The following is a 21479-nucleotide window of genomic DNA, read 5'->3' as shown; positions in this document are numbered from 1 at the left end:
TAAGCCACACTGGACAAAGAATAGATAACATTTACATTCTAGCATTTCAGAAGATCATGTCATGATTTCATGACATAGTGAATTATAAAAGTTGTGTTTATCACTCAATCAGCATCTTTGAAGTGCACTCAGAAGTTCAAAAGGTCCTTCTATAATCAAATTACAAGTAAATTGAAAAGCACAGAATAACTTGTGATAAAAGCATAGAAATACTTTTATTATTCCATTGCCAATATAAAGCAATAAAGTGTGGCTCATAAAATGATGAACAACAGCTGCAAGAGAACGTTCTCACTAATGCAACAGTTTCATGTCTATGGAGATTATACCTCATTTTCACCATGCATTGAACAAGAGCTGAGAGTAGATGAAACTCCCATAGATATGTTACTCACCCCTTGTGTCAACTGCAAAAAGGCTTTCCAATGACATTCAAATATTTCATATTTGCAAAACTATCCACAAATTCAAAATATGATAAACTAGTATATTTCAACTTATTTTACTGAACAATGTACAAGTGATTACATTGTTCAGACATAAAAACAGCTTCTCACCCACTGCTTTCAGACGTCTGAACCAATCACTTCTTTCACATCCTCTTCCCAGTGGTGCAGTCACATTCTCAAACTCTTAACTCTACCTCTCTTGGTTATTCCGTTATTGTCATTTTTGCATTTTTTTTTGCACTACTTCAGATTGCACTACAACCTTTGCATCATTCTGCTGTTTTGCACTCTTTGTTGTATTTATTATTATCATGTATACTATTTACTCTGTGAGCTTCATGCCAGTAAGGAATTTCATTGCACCGTGGTGTATATGAAATGAACTAATCTAATCTAAAAATGTATTCCATGAGATTCCCATTATTTCTCCAGTTTATTCAACTTGTTAAAATGAAAGCAATTATTTTCAATCTATTTTTGCATAATAAACAGGAGGAGTTGGCCAATCAGTTCTACCAGGCTGCTCTGCAATTCAATCAGATGATGGCTGATCCAATCTTGGCCTCAACATCACTTTGTTTCCCATAACTCCTGATGCCTTTGCAATTTAAATATCTCTCAGTCTCAACTTTGAATATATTCAAAGACTCCACCTCCAGCTTTCTGGACGGAGAATTCCAAAGATTCACAAAAGTCATCAAGAAAATCTCCAATTTAAGTGGGCGACTCCTTAGTCTGAAATTATGCCCTGAGTACCAAGAGAAACATCCTCTCAGTATTCCAGTCTTTCAATCCGCCTCAGAATCTTATAAGGTTTCAATAAGACCAACTTTTATTCTTCCACATTCCAATGAGCATAGGCTCACTCTGCTCAACCTTGCTTCATACTTCAAGCCATTCATCCAAGGAATGAATGTGGCGAACCTTCTCCACAATGCCACAAGCACATCCTTCCTTAAATATAGAGACCAAAATTGCACTCAGTATACCAGGTCTTCTCATCACCCTGTAAAGTTGCATCTAAGCCTCCCTTCTTTTATACTCCACAGCTCTTGTGATAAAGGCAAACATTTCATTAATTCCTAAATGTCTTGCTGTACCAGCATGCTAACTTTTTGTGCTTCATGTACTAGGACTCCTAAATCCCTTCCTACCGTAGCATTTTGTAGTCTCACTCCATTTAAGTAACAATTTGCTGTTTTAGGAGACTTCATTGTAAATGCTATCTGTCAACTTCTTGTCCACTCACTTAACCTATTCCTTCGTCCTTCTCACACCGTTGCGAACCCACCCATCCTCAAGAATAGTATACACAGTTCATTATCTGAGTTATCAATGCAAATTGTAAACAGTTTAAGTCCGAGCACTTATCCCTGTGGTATCCCACAAGTTGCTTATTACCAATATGAAAATAACTCACATCTCAATTCTATGTTCTGTGAATTAGTCATTCCCTTATCCATGACAATATATTGTCCCCAACTCCTATCTGCTGCATTAACCTTTAATGTGGTATCTTAGCAAATACCTCTGGATCTAAATACATGACACAAATGCTTCCCCTTTATTCATCCTGTTTGTTACATTCTCCAAGGACTCTAGCAAATTTGTCAAGCACAAATTCCCTTTCATAAGACCACGGCCACACGGCTCAACTGTCCTATGATTTTCTAAATGTCCAGCTATTAATTCTTTAGTGATGGATTCCAGTGTTTTCCCCAGTCATAAATGCTAGGCTTGGTGATCTGTAGTTTCCTGGTTTTGCCTCCCTTCTTTCTAGAATAATGCTGTTGCATTTATGATTATCCAATCCTCTGGGACCTCTCCAGAATCTATGGAATTTTGGTGGATTACAACCAATACTGGCCATCGGACCCTAATGTGAATGGACTTTTCCTACAGGAGATTGACCCCAGGATTGCCCACAATGTGTTGCGCAGAAACAGGCCATTTACTCAGCAGCTCCATATCACTGTTTATGCCTCACCTCAGCCTTCTCCCAATCATCTTCATCTGCCCTAACAAAATAATTTTCTAGTCTTTGCTGCATTATGGGTTTATCCAACTTCCCCTAAATCTATCCATGATATTCACCTCAATTGTTCCATGTGGTAGAAAACTCCTCATTCTATCCAAATTCTGGCCAAAACTGAAAGGCCTTCTTGAATACCATATTGGATTTTTAATCAACTATTTCATATTCATATTTCCTAGATTTGGTTGTCATCAACAATTCAAACTATCTTGTCTACTTCTATCAAACCATTCTATAACCTTAAAGCTCTCCATCAGATGACCCCTTCAGACTTGTTCTCCATACCACTTATACATACTGTCCTTTAGAGCTGAAGCATCTGGATTTTGCTGCTATAACCCGCACTTATCACAAGTTATCCCCCTTCAGAATCAGGACGGTGCACCCAGATTGTTATTCCACTGGGACACAGCAAATACTAGGGTGATTGAACAGGGAGGCTTCCTAAGGTAACCAGTCAGAATGTCTCTGTCTTTTCCCACAGTCTCCCTTCCTGGCATTTCCTCCAACTGAAGTAACCATCCAGTTCAATGTAGGGCCAAGCTTCATGTCCTATTTCCCATCAATCAGCAAGTTTACACAGGAATAGGGCAACACTGTCACCTCTACTTTGAATTTAATTCTTCTGTCCATGAGCCAGAGTTTGGTCACCACTAAATTAATTACTTGAATGGCTTCCTTATCTTACAAATGTATACTGTACCACATTAAGTCAAATCACCCATACTCCACTTCATCTTTAACTCATCTTGGCTTCCTACCCCCCAACACTAAATTTGAACCCCATCCCTTTCCTTAATTCCATCAAATTCTTGATCCATACTATCCCACCTAACTCTGGTGGCACTAAAATACCATAAAGCCCTTAGTCTTCTGATTCTGCTTTTTTCTGTGTATCTCCCCCTCTCCTTACCCTACCACCCAAATGCAAATCTTTTATATTGTTATCCCTTAAAATCAATGAAAAACTTATTTTCCACTCCACCTTTTAAAAATCACCTGTAAACAATCATGTTTATGGCTATATTCTGCATCTTTCCTCGTTTGATCCAACATCCATTTTCCCTCTCTAACCCTAGCTGTGGCTACGTCAAAATCTCTATGGAAATGGGGAACTATTTCTTTTCTGTTGCACTATTATTCATTTAAACTTTAAAAACTAACATACCTCCTTTTGGGTGTGGAGATTCACGTCCACCAATCAAAACATGTATACCTTTCTCCTCAAGTTTCGTTTGCCATTTTTCTATAATATTCATCGAACCATCCTGCAACGAATAAAGAAAAAGCTTAGTAAAGGCACAAAGTTGAAAATGTTTTGTTTGGCACAGATACAATACATCACCTGACCTGGCAAGTTTAAAAACAGCACAGGAGGGAAGTCCAAGAGTGGTGTTGCAGGACAGCAGGCTGATTACTATTAACAGTGCTTGCTCTCCAAACCAGGGTGGTGGTTATACTAGGTCTGGGGAACTGCTATATACTCTGTTAAATTTATAACTTAACATTAAACTAAAAATAATCATTATGTAAAGATTAAGTGAACAAAATAAGGCAAGTGTACAATATGGTAAGGCAGGTTAGGTGTCTGAACTGCAGCAGGTTGAATTTTCTAGACAGTGAGATATCCTGAGCAGAAGAGGGTGCAGAGAAGATTTATTACAAACATGTTAGGGTATACATATCAGTGAAAGTTGAACAGAATTGGTCTCCTTTCTCTTCAGACTAGAAGGCTGTGAAGTGACCCGACAAGAGATTGTTAAAATTCTGAAGGATTTTGGTAGAGTGGATGCAGAGAAAATGTTCCTACTTATGGTGAGAACCATACTAGAGGATATCAATAAAATGCAGTCATCAAGAAATTCAATATGAAATTCAGAAGAAACTTCTTTACTCACAGGGTGGTAGGAATGTGGAACAAGGAGTGGTTGAAGAGAATAGTTTAGGTATATTAAAGAGGAAGCTGGAGAAGCATAAGAGGAAGGAGGAAACAGAGGGTTACGCTGATAGCTTTAGGCAAGGAAAGACAGGATGCTTGGGCAGAGCATAAAAGCTATCGTGGATTGGCTGGGTCATGTGTCCTGATTGTGTACCATATTTCTATATATTTCATTAGTCTATAAATCACAAATAAGAATGTTGGTTCTGCAAATATTTGAACCAGTACTGTTTGAAGACATATCAAATAAATCAAAGAGGGAATTTCTGCCAAATTTATGTTTTACCTCAGGAATCCTGCTTGATAGGATCCTTTTGCTGGAATGTAACTATGCAGGAATTAATAAAGTTTAACCCGAGTATACAGTTGAAACTTGCATTTGGGAAGTGCCATCAATATATTGGTGATAACCCGCTTACAAGTTGACCCAGAAAACACTTTTCCCTTCCAAACATCCTGGCACAGCCTAGCACTTGATCTGGACACCAGATTATGGTGGTCATACCAAGCACCATGACCAGCCATTAGAAGTCTGACATCTTTATCACAAGGTCATCTATGAAATTATGAATTCCTCTGCACTCGTTTAACATAACTACAAGAGAAACACATCAATGAAGATAATTATGCAACTAAAGGTTTTTGTTAGCATTGTAAAACAAAATACTCGAAATCTGAAATAAAAGCACAAATGTTTTAAAATAGTGAGTCAGGCCGCATCTGGGGAGAGAGAGGAAAGTTCTGATGGACAGCCATCAATCCCAAACGAGCCAAATCAAGCTGGATTTGGCCCACTGCCCAGATTCACCAGCAGCAGTCTCCACCCAAAAGCACTGCCAGGAAAAAGGGGGGAAGCAGTGAACATTAAGGAAACCCACAGGCATTAGGATTCAGTTTGGGTCTACAAATAGCACTACGGAAAAACCATTTGACCCTCTGTTTAAATGCATCAATGGTGAGAGAGCCTCGGAGTTTACAGCCGAGAATATCCCAACAGCCCTTGATAGGAGGCAAAGGCAAGGTCCGAGATCACCCTATCAAAGCATTATTTTTTTTAATTACATGCTTTTATATTCAAGGGCAATTGAGATCTACTAAGATTGCTATAAATAATTTTTAAAAATCAAATCCATGTTAAAATACCCAAGAATTAAAATCATTAAAATAAGTAAAGAGAAATCTCAACTTATCTTTCTCCTCCTGATCTCTGGCCAGGAATCCCCATCCTAATGAATGGGATCTCTTACAACAAATGTGAGTGATGTAGGAGTGGAGAGACACAGTCCTTGGAGCAATGCTGGGGAATCCCAGCATTGCTCCGAGGACTGTGTCTCTCCACTCCTACAATGCTGGGGAATCCCAGCATGATTGGATTCCAGAGCTGCACTGGACATGGACAACAGGATGGAGTGACAGATGCCCTAATAGGTCAGGCAAATCCAGGATTTACTTACCTGACGTGGCTAAGTACTGGCAGCTCTGCAAAGAACGAAGTTTTGCCTGTTAACTCTGAGCATTTCCGAAATTTTCTGTTTTTAATGACATTATCATAGCTTAAGGGCTTGGTTAAGTGAGGGCAGTTCAGAGTTGAAAAAAGTGTCAGCTAAAGACATAGGCATCAATGGTCAAGCAATAAAATGGAGACGAAAGACAGCAGATGCTGGAAATCTGGAGCAAGTCACGAGGTGTTGGGGAACTCAGCAGGTCAGGCAGCATCTATGAAGGGAAGTGAATAGTCAACGTTTAGGGCGAAGACCCTGCATCAGGACTGGAAACAAAGAGGGCAGAAGCCAGAATAAAAGAGTTTATCCTTGTTTGCCAGGTTATATGCCTGTATTGCAATCTTCCTCAAAGCATAGGCAATTGTGTTCTGGTAACCTCCTACCTGGAGCAGCTAGCAGAAGGTAGAAGCTCCCATGCACAAAGAACATGTCTCCTGTGGCCACTGTTCTTCACCAGGCTATCTGCATTCCTGCGTGTCCTGGGGTGCACTCTCCCACATCCCTAACATCACTGCAGCATCCAATCATTCAGTAGCAATATTCTGCTTTATTTTAAAGAGCATTGCTTCTATTTGGTCTATCTCCAAAAGCTGGTAGCAAAATTGCACCTGCTAGGCTACATGTGACAAATGTGAGAACATGCGACACATCAAAACTTAATGTCAGTTTCAGCACAGCACTACATGGGGAAATTTACAGCACAGTTCAGTGAATCTCGCAATGAAGCTCCTGTTCCTTATGTCACTGTCATAAACAGCATTGGCTGACCCACATCACTAAGCTAATGCCAAAAAAAAAGGCTGACCTAACACCATGACCTGTATGTCCAAATAAACACACAAAGAGGAACTAACAACTGCTCTCATTTCCAGGCCCTCTAGAATAGTTTGATCAAAGAATAAGAAAAGCAATAAATGATGGAGTATTAATGCATCAATTAGTTTACTCCCATTATTGGGGCATCCATTGTATAGTTTTATATGTATCACATGGCTCACCATATCTGACATAATGGCTTGTTTGGGCTGGATAGTTCATCAATCCTGCTTTCCATTCAGCTGAAATTCAAACTACAATGTTCTGTCTGGAATTACGTGGTTGAATACCAAACTACACGTAACAGACCAAATGTTGAAACTATTAAGTACACTGCCATGCACACTTTGAGAGGTTACCTCCCTACTTCCATCATCCCCCTCTATCCTCTGCAAACTCAACCCAACGCTAATTCAACAAGTCACTGTAACTATCTGATTCAAATGCCAACTCTAAAAGCAGAGTTTCAGCTTATCTGTATGACTCATTGGTATTAAAGATATTACTATAAATAAAGTTTCAAAATCAATGGGCTGAAAGGGAACTAAAACCAGGATTCTGCTCCTCTTGCCAATAAACTGGAGTGAAGCGACATGTTGAATTCCTGCTTCTGATTTATGTATTTTAGTATTCAATTACTGTATTGGAAATTTATGCTGAATAGTCCATGAACACCACCTCATTATTCCCCTTTGTACTATTTATTTTGTAACTTATGGCCATTTTTATGTCTTGCACTGTACGGCTGCCACAAAACAAGTTTCATGACATATGTCAGTGATAATAAATCCGATTCAGATTCTGAAGTTTTTTTTCCAAAAATTGATCTGTTCGAATTAAATCTCATCAACAGGTTCACCAGATGAGGATGGCAGGACTATTGAAGGAGGAGAAAATGGATCAACTGGGCCCATAGTCACGAGATTTTAGAAGAATGAGAGGAAATCTCATTGAAACGTACACTATAAAATTCTGAAAAGATGGATACATGTTTCCATTGGCTGTTGGCGTGATGGGGGTGTGGGATGGGGTCCATTCTAGGATCACAGGCTCATGATGTGGGGCAAGCCATTTAGTACTGAGAGGAGGAATTTCATAAGTCAGAGAGCAGTGAACCGCCTGTGGAATCTGCTACCGTAGAAGGCCGAGGAAGACAGGTCATTGAACATGTTTGAGAACATAGATAGATTTCTATAGACAAAAGGCATCAGAGGGCATGAGGAAAGAGCAGGAATATGGTATTGAGACAAAGGATCAGCCATGCATGCATTGAATGATGGAACAGGTTCAAAGGGCCGAATGAAGGGAGTGCAGTTGACAATAGTTTACTTGTACTTCAGAAAGGTCCCACATGGAGACTGATCCAAAAAGTAAGGGCCTTTGGGCTCCAGGACAGGATGGTAAATTCACTTGGTGATAGGTGGCAGAGGGTGATGGTCAAAGGTTGCTTTTGCACTTGGGACCCCAATACCAGAAACACACATGACCCATCCGGTGTGAATGTAGGAGGTATGTTTAGTGAGTTCACAGCTGACACAAAAAAATGATGACATTATTGACAGTGAGCACTGTTGTGTTTGGCTACAAAATGATATTAATGAATTGGTAAGATGGACAGAGAAATGGCAGATGGAACTTAATCCTGAATAATATAAAGTAATATTTGTTGGTTGGATTAATGTTAGGATATATACAATGAATGGTAGGACTCCAGGAAATACAAAGGAACAGATGAAATGATGTAAATATCCAAGAGTCCCTGAAGGCAATAGTACAAGTTGATAAAGTGGTTAAAAAGTCTTACAGGAAACTTGCCTTCATTAGCCATGACACAAAGTATAGGAGCAGAGAGGTTATATTACAACTATGTAAAACATTAGTTAGGCCACAGTTTGAGTAGTGTATGCAGTTCTGGTGACCACAATATAGGATTTCATTGCACTGGAGAGGATGCAGGGGAAAGCTGGGGTGGGGGGAGGGCAGTGTTAAGGGACCAGAATGAGGTATACAAATTATGAAGGCCAGTCATAGAACAGGTAGTGAGAAACTTCCCCCTTAGCAGGGGTGTCTATAATAAGAGAGCATAGACTGAAGATAAGGAGTAGGAGACTGAGGGGATTTGAGGAAGAATTTTTTCACCCACTGGTTAGTTGAAATCTAGAACACACTACCTGAAAGAGTGGAGGAGTTAGGTACTACGACTACCGCCACTAACAACATTTTTGTAGAATTTAGATGAGCACTTGAAATATCATGGTAATGGAAGGCCACCATTGGAAAATGTTGTTAGTATAGAAAGATACTTGATGGCCAGCACTGACATGGTGGGCCAAAGGGCCTATTTCCCTGCTGTATAATTCTATGACTATGTGCCCCACTTCTGCTTCTGTTTTTCTATGCTGTTGACTTTTTGTTAAGTAATGATGTTGCTTCATTTAAAAGTTAAGAAATATTAAATACCCTTCTTAAAATAATGAAGTACAACAAACTTAACTAATGATGTTTAAAATGTTGCTTTAATGTACTTTATGTTTGAAAGATTTAATTAATTAGAACCTTCTGAAGCTGTTTTAAAAGATACCCTTACACACATCCCCACAGCCTTCACACTTTGCGACTCTTTACAAAATATGATAGCTCTTGCAGAAGTTCAGCCCCAAAGACATTGAAACCATCCCAGTCAAACTTCATCCCATCCTTACACTCAGGAAAAGGAGCAACGGTTGCTTCCCCCTCTCCTTTGTTTCGGTGACAATGTGACTAACCTAGCCCAACTTGCATCGTGAAGACAAAGGACTATATATAACACTGGCCAACATATTTATTAACTAAGACCTGGAGCAAAGCATTTATGTCAAGAAATTGGATTAGACAAATATCTATTTGCATCTGATCAAACCTCATGAGATACAATTTTGGCCACATTTCTAAAAAAGTGTCTTTACATGTTTCCTGATGTACACCCTCCCATCAGGAAATTGGACGGGTGTTTCCAGGTGCTATTCACCCTATTATTTTCCTGTCCTGATTAGTGCTGCAGATGACTTTATTAATGCGTGCAGTGCGCATTTCCACCAACAACAGCAGAAACTGGACATGTGCAATTGATTTCTTTCAAGGTTTATTCTCAGTTTAACTAGGAATAAATTGCACGATTTGATCCATTTCCGTTTCCACAAAGGAACACTCTGAAGACTGAAAAATACCAGCAGGCTGCCTAGACACCTTCTGCAGCACACAAAATACACTGCAACTTTCTCCAAGTGCTTTTTACACCACAATTGCTGCTCACATACCATTTCCCTGGGGACATGCAAAGCTAAACCACTGGCAGCCATTTATTAGGGAGGCATTGCTATGATAATGACTAGTCATCCAAGATGGGCTGGAGGGGGATATCAGGCCAGCAGTCACATCCATATCCACCAACAGGGTCTTCTAACAGGTCAACTTTTACCCAGAGATCTCCGCAGGGCAATGCTTTGCAAGACTGCTAACCACTTTTCACAATTTATTGCAGCAGGAAGGTCACACAGGAACTCTACTCAAGGCAGAGATTCATCCCCCACTGCACCTTGTTCTACCTGATATAGGGTCTCGACCCGAAACGTCGACTATGTATTTCCCTCCATAGATGCTGCCTGACCTGCTGAATTCTTCCAGCACTTTTTTTGTGTATTGCTCCAGACTCCAGCACCTGCAGAATTTCTTGTGTCCACCTATCACCTGCTTCACCCTTCCCCCTCACCTCTTTATACTGGCTAGCTCCCATCTCAGTCCCGATGCAGTGTCACGATGAATTGTCGATGTTTGAGCCAAGAACCATATATAATGAACAATGGGTAGGGAGAGTCAACAATGGGACCAAAATTCCAATCAAATAATAATGAGAAATCTTTCTCCAATTTCTCCAAGATTTTTTTTTAAAAAGAGCATTGAATAATTGAGCATTTCAAATGGTACAACGGACCACAGGCATTCCATATCACACAGAGGCTTCATTTTTCACTCAGCCCTCAACAATGTGATGTGATCAATGTAGAATAATGCTTGCCTGCTCCTTCAGCTAATCCAGTCCATTTTCAATGGCCTACAGGACAGGCACAGGAAGTACAGTGGAGCCACACAGCTCCCTCACCTTTGGAACCAAATCTGCCAACAGACGTGGGTCAGGTGTCCAATCCCTGCCGTCTTTGTTCTTCACCTCAGGGTTAGCTCTCTGAGGACACAGCTCATGATGAAGAAATGAGTGAGTGGGACGGGACAGGTCTCTACTCCAGAAGTTCAGAGCTCAGTTTCTACATGCTATTTTGTAGGAGAGCCACCTGCTTTCAAGTGATACCTCTCGCTGCTCAACATGGAGTACAAGCTATTAACATAGGGTATCTGTTCGATAAAGACATCCCAACCCCCACCACTCCAGATTCCCTAGCCTCCTGGTGCCTCATGTATCACCCTGTGATAAGGGTCAAGACAGAAACAAGAAGAAATTTCTGCATTCAGAGAATGGGGAATCTTTGGAATCCATGACTGAAGAGGGCTGCAAAGACTAATTTTGAGCGCATTCACCGCATAGATTGATAGACTCTTGGATATAAAAAGGGATTTGGGATTAACGCAGGAAAGTAGTACAAAGGTAAAAATTTTAGCCATGAACTTACTTTGGGGCACAGCAGGCTAGAAAGGCCAAATGGCTAACTCCTGCTGTTTGTTTTTTACGTTCTTATGTGTTCTCTGCATGCTGACAGTTGCAATGACACAGTGTACTGGACATTGCTTTTTCTCCTCCCCCTCCCCTCCCCCCAGTATTGTCTGCATCTCTTCCCACTACATCTCCTCCACCTCTTCTGTGGGAGGGAAAATTGGATGGCTTCTGCCAATAATCCACAAAAACAAAGCTCTAATTGTGCTCTTCCTTGTAAAAATCACATATGTTTATGTTTTTCTTGTGAATGTTCTGTATTTGATGCTATGTGCCTGTGATGCTGCTGCAACTAAGTTTTTCATTGCACCTGTGCATACATGTACTTGTGCATATGGCAATAAACTCAACTTTGACTACCACAGCTTTAAGCTGCAGCAGAAGAGTTTTATGTTGACATAGCAAGACAGATGGTAAGGGTGCGTGCAGATGATTAAGTACAAGGGGGTTGTTAGCAAGTCTTTTCTCTGCCTCACTGGCCCCTCAGTACAAGTTTTAAGGTGGTCTCCTCCATGTGCAAGAGGTACCGGACTCAAGAGGGACCACACCCCTTTTTGTTCCTGCCTGTGTTTGCCTGAATACAGAAGACAATGACACTGAGTGCCACTTTCATCCTGGTGGCTTTGGAAGGTTGAGCTGTGTACAGCTGATGGAGGGTTAGAATGTGCATGGTGGATGGGCATGGAGAGTGCTTTAGGATGGATGGGATGCGTAGGGCATGGATGGAGTAACTTTTGTGCACATGTCAACATGATGAAGCAATATTGGATTGCAGAGAAACTCACCTTGACAAATCTTAACTCAAGGTGAGAAGAGGTAGGTTCAGAACAGATGTGAGGGGTATGTTTTTTACTGAGAGAGTGGTGGATGCCTGGAATGCGTTGCCTGGTAGGATGGTGGAGGCAAACTCATTGGGGGCTTTTAAGAAGGGCTTGGATGGGCACATGAATGAGAGGAAAATAGAGGGTATGGGCATTCTGTAGGGAATAGCTATGTCAGCACAACATTGTGGGGCAAAGGGCCTGTTCTGTGCTGTACTGTTCTGTCTTGTATTCCTTCTACCATTGTTCCATTCTTCATAAATTCTTACTCTTGGAGGTGACTGCTCTGGCCACCTACTACCAAGCTTCTTGTACAGTGGCCTCTGTGGGTCTCCTGACTCAACTGGTAAACAGGACTTCTCTCATGGCCTCATTGCTGCCTTCAGCATCTCAATACTTTCTGCATAAATCTAGGAACTCTATCCCTATCTATGAAAGCCTATTTGTTCCTATGTGTTGCTGCTGTTTGAGAATGATGAGGAACGCGTCATTAAGGGTCTACACATTGTAGCATTGTTGCCCAAAGTGCCAGGAAGTGCATCAGATTGGAAGAGATATATGTGTGACAATGCCCACCTGCTGTTTTATCACATGAAAAACAACTATTTTTTTAAATGGCAAGTTGTTAATTTTTGCCAGTACTCGATTTAACGATAGCACAAAGTATGGCACCCATTCAGCACATCAAAAATAAATGAATTCCAGCTCCTAGGCTTTAGTTTCTTTCACTATTCTACGCTTAGGAGGCAAAAGCTCTAGCAAAGTATTACAAACAATATTCAAATAATAATAATATGTACAACCTTGCTTGCATCGTTGAAGACTGATAGCTGGATTGATCCCTGGAAATCCTGGTCCAAAACTGACTGAAGGCACTCATCCAACCATCTCACTGCATTATGAACTGGCAGAATGATAGACTGCAAATCAGATGAAAGAAAGTAATAAATGCACAATGGCATATTGAAGAAGGAAAAGTCCACATTTTAGCCCTTGTCCAAAATAATATTACAATCATTAAAAAAAACAGGAAAATGCTGTTTAGCTCAAAGCACTTGTGTTTGATTGATTCAACCTCCATCATCTTGTGATACTTATTTATTCCTCTTTCACAGGTGCAGTACAAAGACTGCTATGAGCAACTGCTGCATAAACAATAGCATTTGGTTAGTATATAACAGATGAAGGCTGAGCAAAAACAAATCTAGCTCTTTACATTAGTATAAAGATGGTGGCATCTTAGAATTGGTAGGATATTCAAGTCAACTGTTATTGTGTTCTTCCTAAGAAAATTTGGATAGTATCATCCTGTTTCAAGCAAAGTCAGAAGTATTCTTACTGGTTAGTCTAGTGAAGACACTGAATGAAAGTAAATTAAATGGACTTTTTTTTTGTTGTAATGGTGTTCTTTCTTGTAAAAACTGGGTATAATTTATGTCTAATTTATGATTTTGTTTTGTGAATGCTGCTTATGTGATGCTATGTGCCTGTGATGCTGCTGCAAGTAAGTTTTTCATTGCACTTGTGCATATGACAATAAACTTGACTTTGGCTTTGAATTAATTGGAAATCCACACTCAAGTTAATTAATAATTCATTTTTTTCTTAGATTATAAACTGAGTACTTTTAGGTTACATACAGGAGGATCTCAACAATCTAATTTTAAACTGAAGCAGTGGCAAGCATGCCACAGTCAAGCTTAGGGTCCTCATGTTAGACAGGAGAACAGTGTAGGGCTTCTTTTGATTGACAGTCATTAAAGTCCTTCTTGGATGAATAGTTTTATGTCCTCTGGAACACAAGGGGTTGTAGAGTGGATGACAAACTTGGATATCAGCATTACTTGTTTTTTCTCAATGACAATTCAGTGACCCCTGTAGAAAATGAATGCTGGGTGGGAATCGTAGTACTTGTCTAAGCTGAACCTACCCCCCACCCCCAGGATCAAATAACTGCAAAAACTCACTATGAGGGTCTCATATAGGAATGGGTTGTTGGCATGGCATCAGAGAGTTATCACACTCTTGGATCACTTGTAAGGCATCAGTGCATCAAGAATTGAGCAAGAACATTGGGGGAAAAGAAACAGCACATCTGCAGATTTTTTTTCTTTAAGCATATGCTCAGATAGTGAGCAGCAGACAAATGTTCCTGGTGAACTGTTTTGAATAGCATTATTCTAGGGAAGATCTTAAGCAGTCAAATTACCTTTTGTCCATTTCATATTTACAACTTATGTATGAAGCACGATGGAAGTGCTATTCATTGTTCTTTTTTGCAGCCAAGTAATAGATGCAATGCTTTCAAGTTCATGACATAGAACAGAATCATTTCATACTTTGCCATGTTCATCCAAGGAGGTCAAATGTACAGTAATCAAGGGTTCTTAACACTGACTGGTGAATAAATTATCTTGCTCATCTGGTGATAACATAACAATACTATTATCTTTCCATTTGCCAACTTCACTTCAGTATACAGTACACAGTTGACCTTATGGAGGAACTTTGTCCTTGCTATCATGACTGTGTCATAAAGTATCAGTTTAATCTTTGAAGGTTGAACAAAACATAGGAGTTTGCAGAATTTTAAATAGCTCATTTGGAACAAGGTTGAAAAAGCCAGGACCCAGGGGGGTGAGAATAAATTAACAGTAATAGGGTAGCTCCTCACATTCACGGGGAATCAGAGTTTAATTTCCAAACACTAAGAGATCAGGTTTATAAGGGGGAAATCATCCACATCACTTACATTGCTTTTGTAATTTGTCATTCCAACAATTGCAAACATTCACATCTGTTAATTGTATAACCATCTATGCAACAAGCAACATTTTGATTTAACCCACTAAATGCCAAGATCTAATCCAATTTTCACTTTGTTGCAATGCCCATTACAAAAAAAAGGTTTGCGTTGGTGGGGTGGAAAATCAAAAAAATACATTTGATTTAAATTCAAATCATTTAGGATTTGCAATCCTCCAACACAATGATCAAACCTTCCAGTAATTGTGGCATAGTTACTACCCTCCAGGGGTATTGGTAGTGGTTTATTATTGTCACTTGTACTGAGGTACGGTGAAAAGCTTGTCTTACAAACCGATCGTACAGGTCAATTCATTACACAGTGCAGTTACATTGAGTTAGTACAGAGTGCATTGATGTAGTACAGGTAAAAACAATAACAGGACAAATCATTAGCTGAAGTACTTTATCTGATGCAAGGGTTGAGCGCTGGGAACAGGGAGGTATAGGTGGTGGTTTGACCAGCTTTCTAAACTGAGCCAAAAAGAGACTGATGTTAATTGGCCAACTGGCCTTTCCTTTCGTCTTCTGTTCTGATATACTTGATAGAAATATCTAAAATTATGAGAAGCATAGACAGGGTAGATGGTCAGAGGTTCCCCCCGCCAGGTTGAAATGTCAAATACTAGAGGGCATAGCTGTAATTAAGAGCGGGAAAAGTTTAAAAGGAGATTTATGAGGCAAGTTATTTATTTTTCTTACAGAGAGCGGTAGGTGCCTGGAAAGTGTCGCCAGGGGAAGTGGTGGAAGCAGGTACAACAGAGAGGCATTTAGACAGACACATGAACAGGCAGGGAATGAAGGGATATAGACCCTGTGCAAACGGATTGGATTGATTCGGACTGGCATCATGGTCCACACAGACTTTGTGGGCCGAAGGGCCTGCTCCTGTGCTGCACTGTTCTATGTTCACCAGATATCTGAAAGAGGAAGAAAATATTCACCAACACCCCAGTTGCTCAGCAGAAGGGCACTGGTAATGCTTGCATGTGTCATAGGCTTGGTGTTTGTATTTCAAAAGTTACTCTGCTGTATTGGATTATTTCATCTAAATTAGTTTGTGTGATGTTAATGGCACTCATTGGTAACCTCACAGTGGAGGGCTCTTACTCAACTCAGATAAATTATCATTGAAAGTTTAATCACAATCTTTAATTAGTTTACAATACTCTCAAAGATAATTAAAATGTAAAAAATGTGAACGCAGGCAAGTATTTTCACCCAACTCTCAAGCCTGTTCCAAAACCAATACAGAGGACAACAGGGATTGATTCCATTTAAAACCTGCTTTGTATCATTCCACCCTTGGAGTTACAAAAGTGTGATTAATAGGGGCAGACAGCATTCCATTTGCTTTCAGCCTTTGTCAATGATAAACCATAACTCTCCAAGAACATTTGAAGTTAAACAGATGTAACAGATGTACAATTCACGGGGGTGCACCAATGTAGCCAATTCAAGCTTCAAACATTTTCTTCCTATTCTCTGAGGATACGACGACCAGTAACTTGTTGTAAGTTGCGGCTCATTTCTGAAACAGGTTATGGATTCCAAACCCACTCCCGATTCCTGAACACCAAAGTCTGGGTGACATTCTGGAGTAGTAATGATGAAATGCTGCATGGTTAGAAGAGCCATATTTCAGACATATTGTTAAACCAAGGACACTGACTATTTTGAAGAAAAGGCAAAACCTTGCTGTCATAGGACCTTGGCCTAAACAATTTACTGTCACCAGTACTACATTGTAAAAGGTGACAATAGTTCAAAACAATACATAACGGCTTCTGAAGCACTTTGTGTTGGCATGAAGTGTCAGAGGCACCACATATATGCAGGTCTACATCTTACAGGTGTTCAGGATTCACACATTGATGGGAAAGCATTTCCTACTCTCTAAGTGCAGGATGCCACCAAGTCACTGGTATCAATCACTTTTAAAACTTTATATGGCTTAAAGATGTACTGTGGGAGGGGAATTGTCAACTGATAGCAGCAATAAAAGTAGGACGAGTGCAAAAGAACGAAATCAAACACCATTGACCATCTCTGAAATGAAAATGTACACTGTAACTGCTTTTGTGCATCACTATTGCACGTATTGAAAAAAACAAACTTGTACAAGATCCATGTATGAAAATGTATAATTCATTTCAGCTGCTCAACATACCACATCACTTAGGTAATCTTCCCTCCCACAATCTAATCTGCGCTGGTCACCGTTTCCTCTGTGCTTTGTTGTTTTGAAACCAGCAGCGTCTTCAACTTCGCCTTTGGTAGATTTATTGGGATTTGATACGCAAACTACTGACATTTAAGTAAAAGATTTGCGGGATTAAAAAAAATATGTGCACGGGGCCTACCGAAACTAGATATGCCCTCAGCCGACCAAAACTTGCACAACAGAAACTGTTCTCTCAGCTTCCACCCTTCAAACAACTTGTATAATGGGAAAATGTTAGTAAGTGATAGTAGGCAACTTTCCCGCTCTGCTAAAACCGGGTGAAATTAACCCGCAGGGGGAAGCAATATCCGGAAGTACCGCACATGCCGCTTCCAGCCGTACGTCCCGCCTCCTCTCCGCGGTGATTGGGCGACACTCCAGCCTTTGAAACATTTGGAATTACTGGTAGCCGATTGGTCAGTAAAGCTGTAAATTACCCAGTTCGGAACCCGGGGTGGCTTCGCTGATGTCAGTCAATCCTTGAACGCAGTATGCACGCAGGCTTTGAAATGAAGTTTAAAAATCCTGAAGTTGAACAATAAGGGCGAACATTTTATTTTGCACTTTGTTCTGGTGACATCTAGAAGCCTTAATTTGCGCCGTGAAACAAGGCTGAGCGGAGTTTTGACTGTTTATACAGTATCCTATCACATGATTTCCAGATAATTTGTGAATATTGATAATACCGTAATAGTTGCTGGCTAGTTAAAGTGTTGTGACCAGAAATATGACGTTTTCGTTACTATTTCAATTATTAAAATGCTTGCTATTCCCTTCATGCTAGGTTTAAACTGAATCTTATTGTATTAAATCTCTTGCACAATCTTGCTGAGGTTATTGGCGCCAATAGGCTGCCGTCAGGTGAAGTATGTCCCTTGTTTTTCTTTAGAAGATGTGGAGTTACCGCTTCACCACTTGCAGTTCATGGGTGGAATTTTTCTGTGGATGGACTCAAATCCTGCACTTTTAAACGATCGCTATTTCTCTACCCCCCCCCCTTCCCCCCGACTAAACTATCATTAATTGAAGAGAGAAGATTTGTCTCCAATGTCTAAACTTCCATAACGTTTTAAAGTCAAACAGCCCTCTGACAACGTCCACATTTTCTGCAGTTGCAAATATAAGGTTCAGTTTTCCTCCAGAAGCTCACAATTTTATTCAAAAGTCCCTCGGAAAATACACTTAATTTCAAAAGTTGAATTGCCACGAGTAAATTTAACCTTTGTAATGCAAAGATCTTAGCCAAGCAGCATTTTGGTTTAGCAATCAGTCCATTCAATGAAAGCACAAAATAAAACACTCTGCAAAAGCATCTCTGCAGCTCTATATTAGATAGCTCTGCAATAATCACCAATATTTTGGTCCATCATCTTGGAAAATAGATATCAGAAATGAAACAACTTTAATTTTAAGCATATTAATAGTTCCATTATTAAAATTAGTACATAATTAATGACCAAGTAGGCTATTTAGTTCTCATCAATTTGTCCATTAACAAAGATCCAAAAGTCTTCCCTATCTCAGTGTCCAATTGTTAAACCTTTGTATGAAGGAAACCTTTCTGATATCAATTTAAATTTCCTTTTAACAATTTGAATACAAGTTTAATTACAATAACATTGCAGATTTACCATTTCTATTCTACCAATTGTCATGTGCATTTTTTGAAGATTATCTTTCAAATGTCTATATTTCACACAAAAAAGGCTTTCTTGTCTTTTGGCATCAATCAACATGTATCAGTATCAAATGAACACATAGTTTTCACAAGTCCATCAATTTTGATCACCCCACTTTCTTTAATTCAAAGATTGCTTGTTCAGTAATGGATGTGCAGAAATTTCCTCTAGCAAAAATTTGGCAAGGCTAAAACTGTTCTCTATGGCCTCTTTCACAATCACCCACAACTTCTCGAAGAACAAGGGCAGCAAAAGCATGGGGACATCACCTCCTAGGAGTTGCCCTCCAAGCCACAAACCATGCCTTGGAAATATATCACTGTCACTGGGTCAAAATCCTGGAATTCCCTCCCTTACAACATTGTGGGTAAACCCACACCTCAACAATTGCAGCAGTTCAAGAAGGCAGCTCACCACCACCTTATCAACAGCAATTAGGGATAGGCAATTAAATGCTGGCTCAGCCTGTAAAACCCACATCCCTTGAATGAATTAAGAGTAATAGTGGACGGAGTCAAATCACAGCAGCCAAAGCATAGCATTATCATTTGACTAACACCATTGTTATTCCTAATGACTTGATCACTCTTATTCTGGATGTGTGAAATTACATGACAATGCAAGATGCCAGGAATTTTGGGACAGACTACAGTTTATGCACAAATTGCATGTGAATTGTTATTCCCAGGGTTAGGCTGCACTACCAGTCATTTAACAGGCAATTAATGTTAATTGGGAAATTGGTCTGGACATTCCTGTGTGCATTTCCCCTTGTTGTCTGTGGCTGAAGCTTGTCTGGCATCAGTTGTGCAACTAATGATATCATCACATGAACTGCAGCCACTTCCACAATTATGCCTAAAGGTGCAATTTACAACCTTCATTTATCATTGACAACAAAATAAATCAAGGAGCAAAGCCTGCATGAGATTGGAATTAAAGGTTCCTATTATTGACAGTGATGTTGAACTTGCAACATCTGCGTCAAAATCTTGGCACAACACCTCATATTCCACATTGGGAGTCTCAAATGGCCTCAACATCGATTTCTCTAACTTCTGGTAACCCCACCCCTCCTTTGTCTTCCCTTATTCCTGTGGCTCCCTTCCCCCACCTTGATGGATTGCCTCTCCTTCCCTCCATCCTTTATTCCATGGTCCACTGCCCTCTCCTACTTGATTCCTTCTTCAGCCCTTTGCCTCTTTTACCTATCACCTCTCAGTTTATTACATCTTCCCCCCTCTCGCCTGGACTCGCCTATCCCTTGCCTGCGTGTGCTCCTCCCCCCTCCCCCCACCTTTTTATTCTGGCTTCTGCCCTCTTCCTTTCCAGTCTGGATGGAGGGTCTCAGCCTGAAACTGTTTATAGATACACAAATGTAAAGGTTTGCACTGTTTTATGGTTGTATATAGTTTGTTTTTTTATGATGAATAAAGTTTATTTTGGAATAATAAAAAAAATCCCTCCATAGATGCTGCCTGATCTGCCGAGTTCCTCCAGCACTTTTTTTGTATTGATCCACATTCCAGCATCTGCAGAATTTCTTGTGTTAGCATCTGCCAGATGCCCTTTCCATTGCTCACTATATCTGCACAAATATCACGTGTTTTCCCTTAATCATAGCATTTCTATGTCATGCATCTCAGTACATAATACTGCACTAACTGTCAGACTGATCATCTTGTAACTTGGTGGCATGAAGCAACAAAGGTTCTCCAGTTTGATTCCTCATATAGGGTTTTTCACTCTTAGAGGACAGAATGGGTAGACTGGGCTTATACCCCTTGGCATTTAGAAGAATGAGAGGTGATGTCATTGAAATATATTAAATTTGTGCAGGAGTTGACAGGGTAGACGCATGGATGATGTTTCCCCTTAGTCATGGTGTCTAGAACCATGGTTCACTGTCTCAAAATAAAGAATCAGCCAAGCAGGACTGAGATGAGAAGTAATCTTTCACTCAGAGAGTATTAAATCTTTGTAATTTTCTACCCAAGAGGTGTGAAGTCTCAGTTGCTGAATATATTCAAGACAGATATTGATGATTTTTTTTGGATATTTAGGGTATCAATGGATAGGGGGTTAGTGCAAGAAAACAGTGTTGAAGTAAAAGATCAGCCTGAATTTTACTGAATGGTGGCAATTTTGAGCCTGCTTACAATAGCTGATGGGAAGCGTGCAGGTCCTGAATTTGTGCAATATGGCAAAGCTGTGCTTTTGCCCAAATTCACAATATTTTTGTTCAGAGTAGCTGGTAATGCTGTATGCAGCAGATATTTAGCACAACTAAAAACAGCGAAATTCTGTTTAGAGTCATAAAGTACTACAGCACAGAAACAAGCCCTTCAACCAATCTAGTCCATGCCACCTGATCTTCTGCCTAGTCCCACCTACCTGTATCCGGACCATATCTCTCCAAAACCCTCCCATCCACGTACCTATCCAAACTTCTCTTAAATGTTACAATTGAACCTGCATCTGCCTCATAGATTTCTCAACATATATCT

General features: G+C 40.0%; 1 protein-coding gene across 2 annotated transcripts in view; it reads right to left on the bottom strand.

Annotated features, from left to right (window-relative positions):
- The window catches only part of b3gntl1 (UDP-GlcNAc:betaGal beta-1,3-N-acetylglucosaminyltransferase-like 1), a 263296-nt gene extending 245645 nt beyond the window's left edge, over window positions 1-17651 (bottom strand). The window contains exons 1-3 of one of the 2 annotated variants that reach the window (XM_052033304.1): window positions 17240-17651; window positions 13068-13184; window positions 3653-3752 (exon numbers count right to left, since the gene is read on the bottom strand). In XM_052033304.1, the coding sequence (XP_051889264.1) occupies window positions 3653-3752; window positions 13068-13184; window positions 17240-17383 (361 nt within the window). In that variant the 5' untranslated portion in view covers window positions 17384-17651. The remainder of the gene's footprint in view (window positions 1-3652; window positions 3753-13067; window positions 13185-17239) is intronic. The other variant, XM_052033305.1, reaches the window with a different exon arrangement.
- Window positions 17652-21479: the final 3828 nt, after the last annotated feature.

Source organism: Pristis pectinata, chromosome 18 (genome assembly GCF_009764475.1).
Source record: "Pristis pectinata isolate sPriPec2 chromosome 18, sPriPec2.1.pri, whole genome shotgun sequence".
Classification (NCBI taxonomy): Eukaryota; Metazoa; Chordata; class Chondrichthyes; order Rhinopristiformes; family Pristidae; genus Pristis; species Pristis pectinata.
This window is presented reverse-complemented; position numbering and strand designations above follow the sequence as displayed.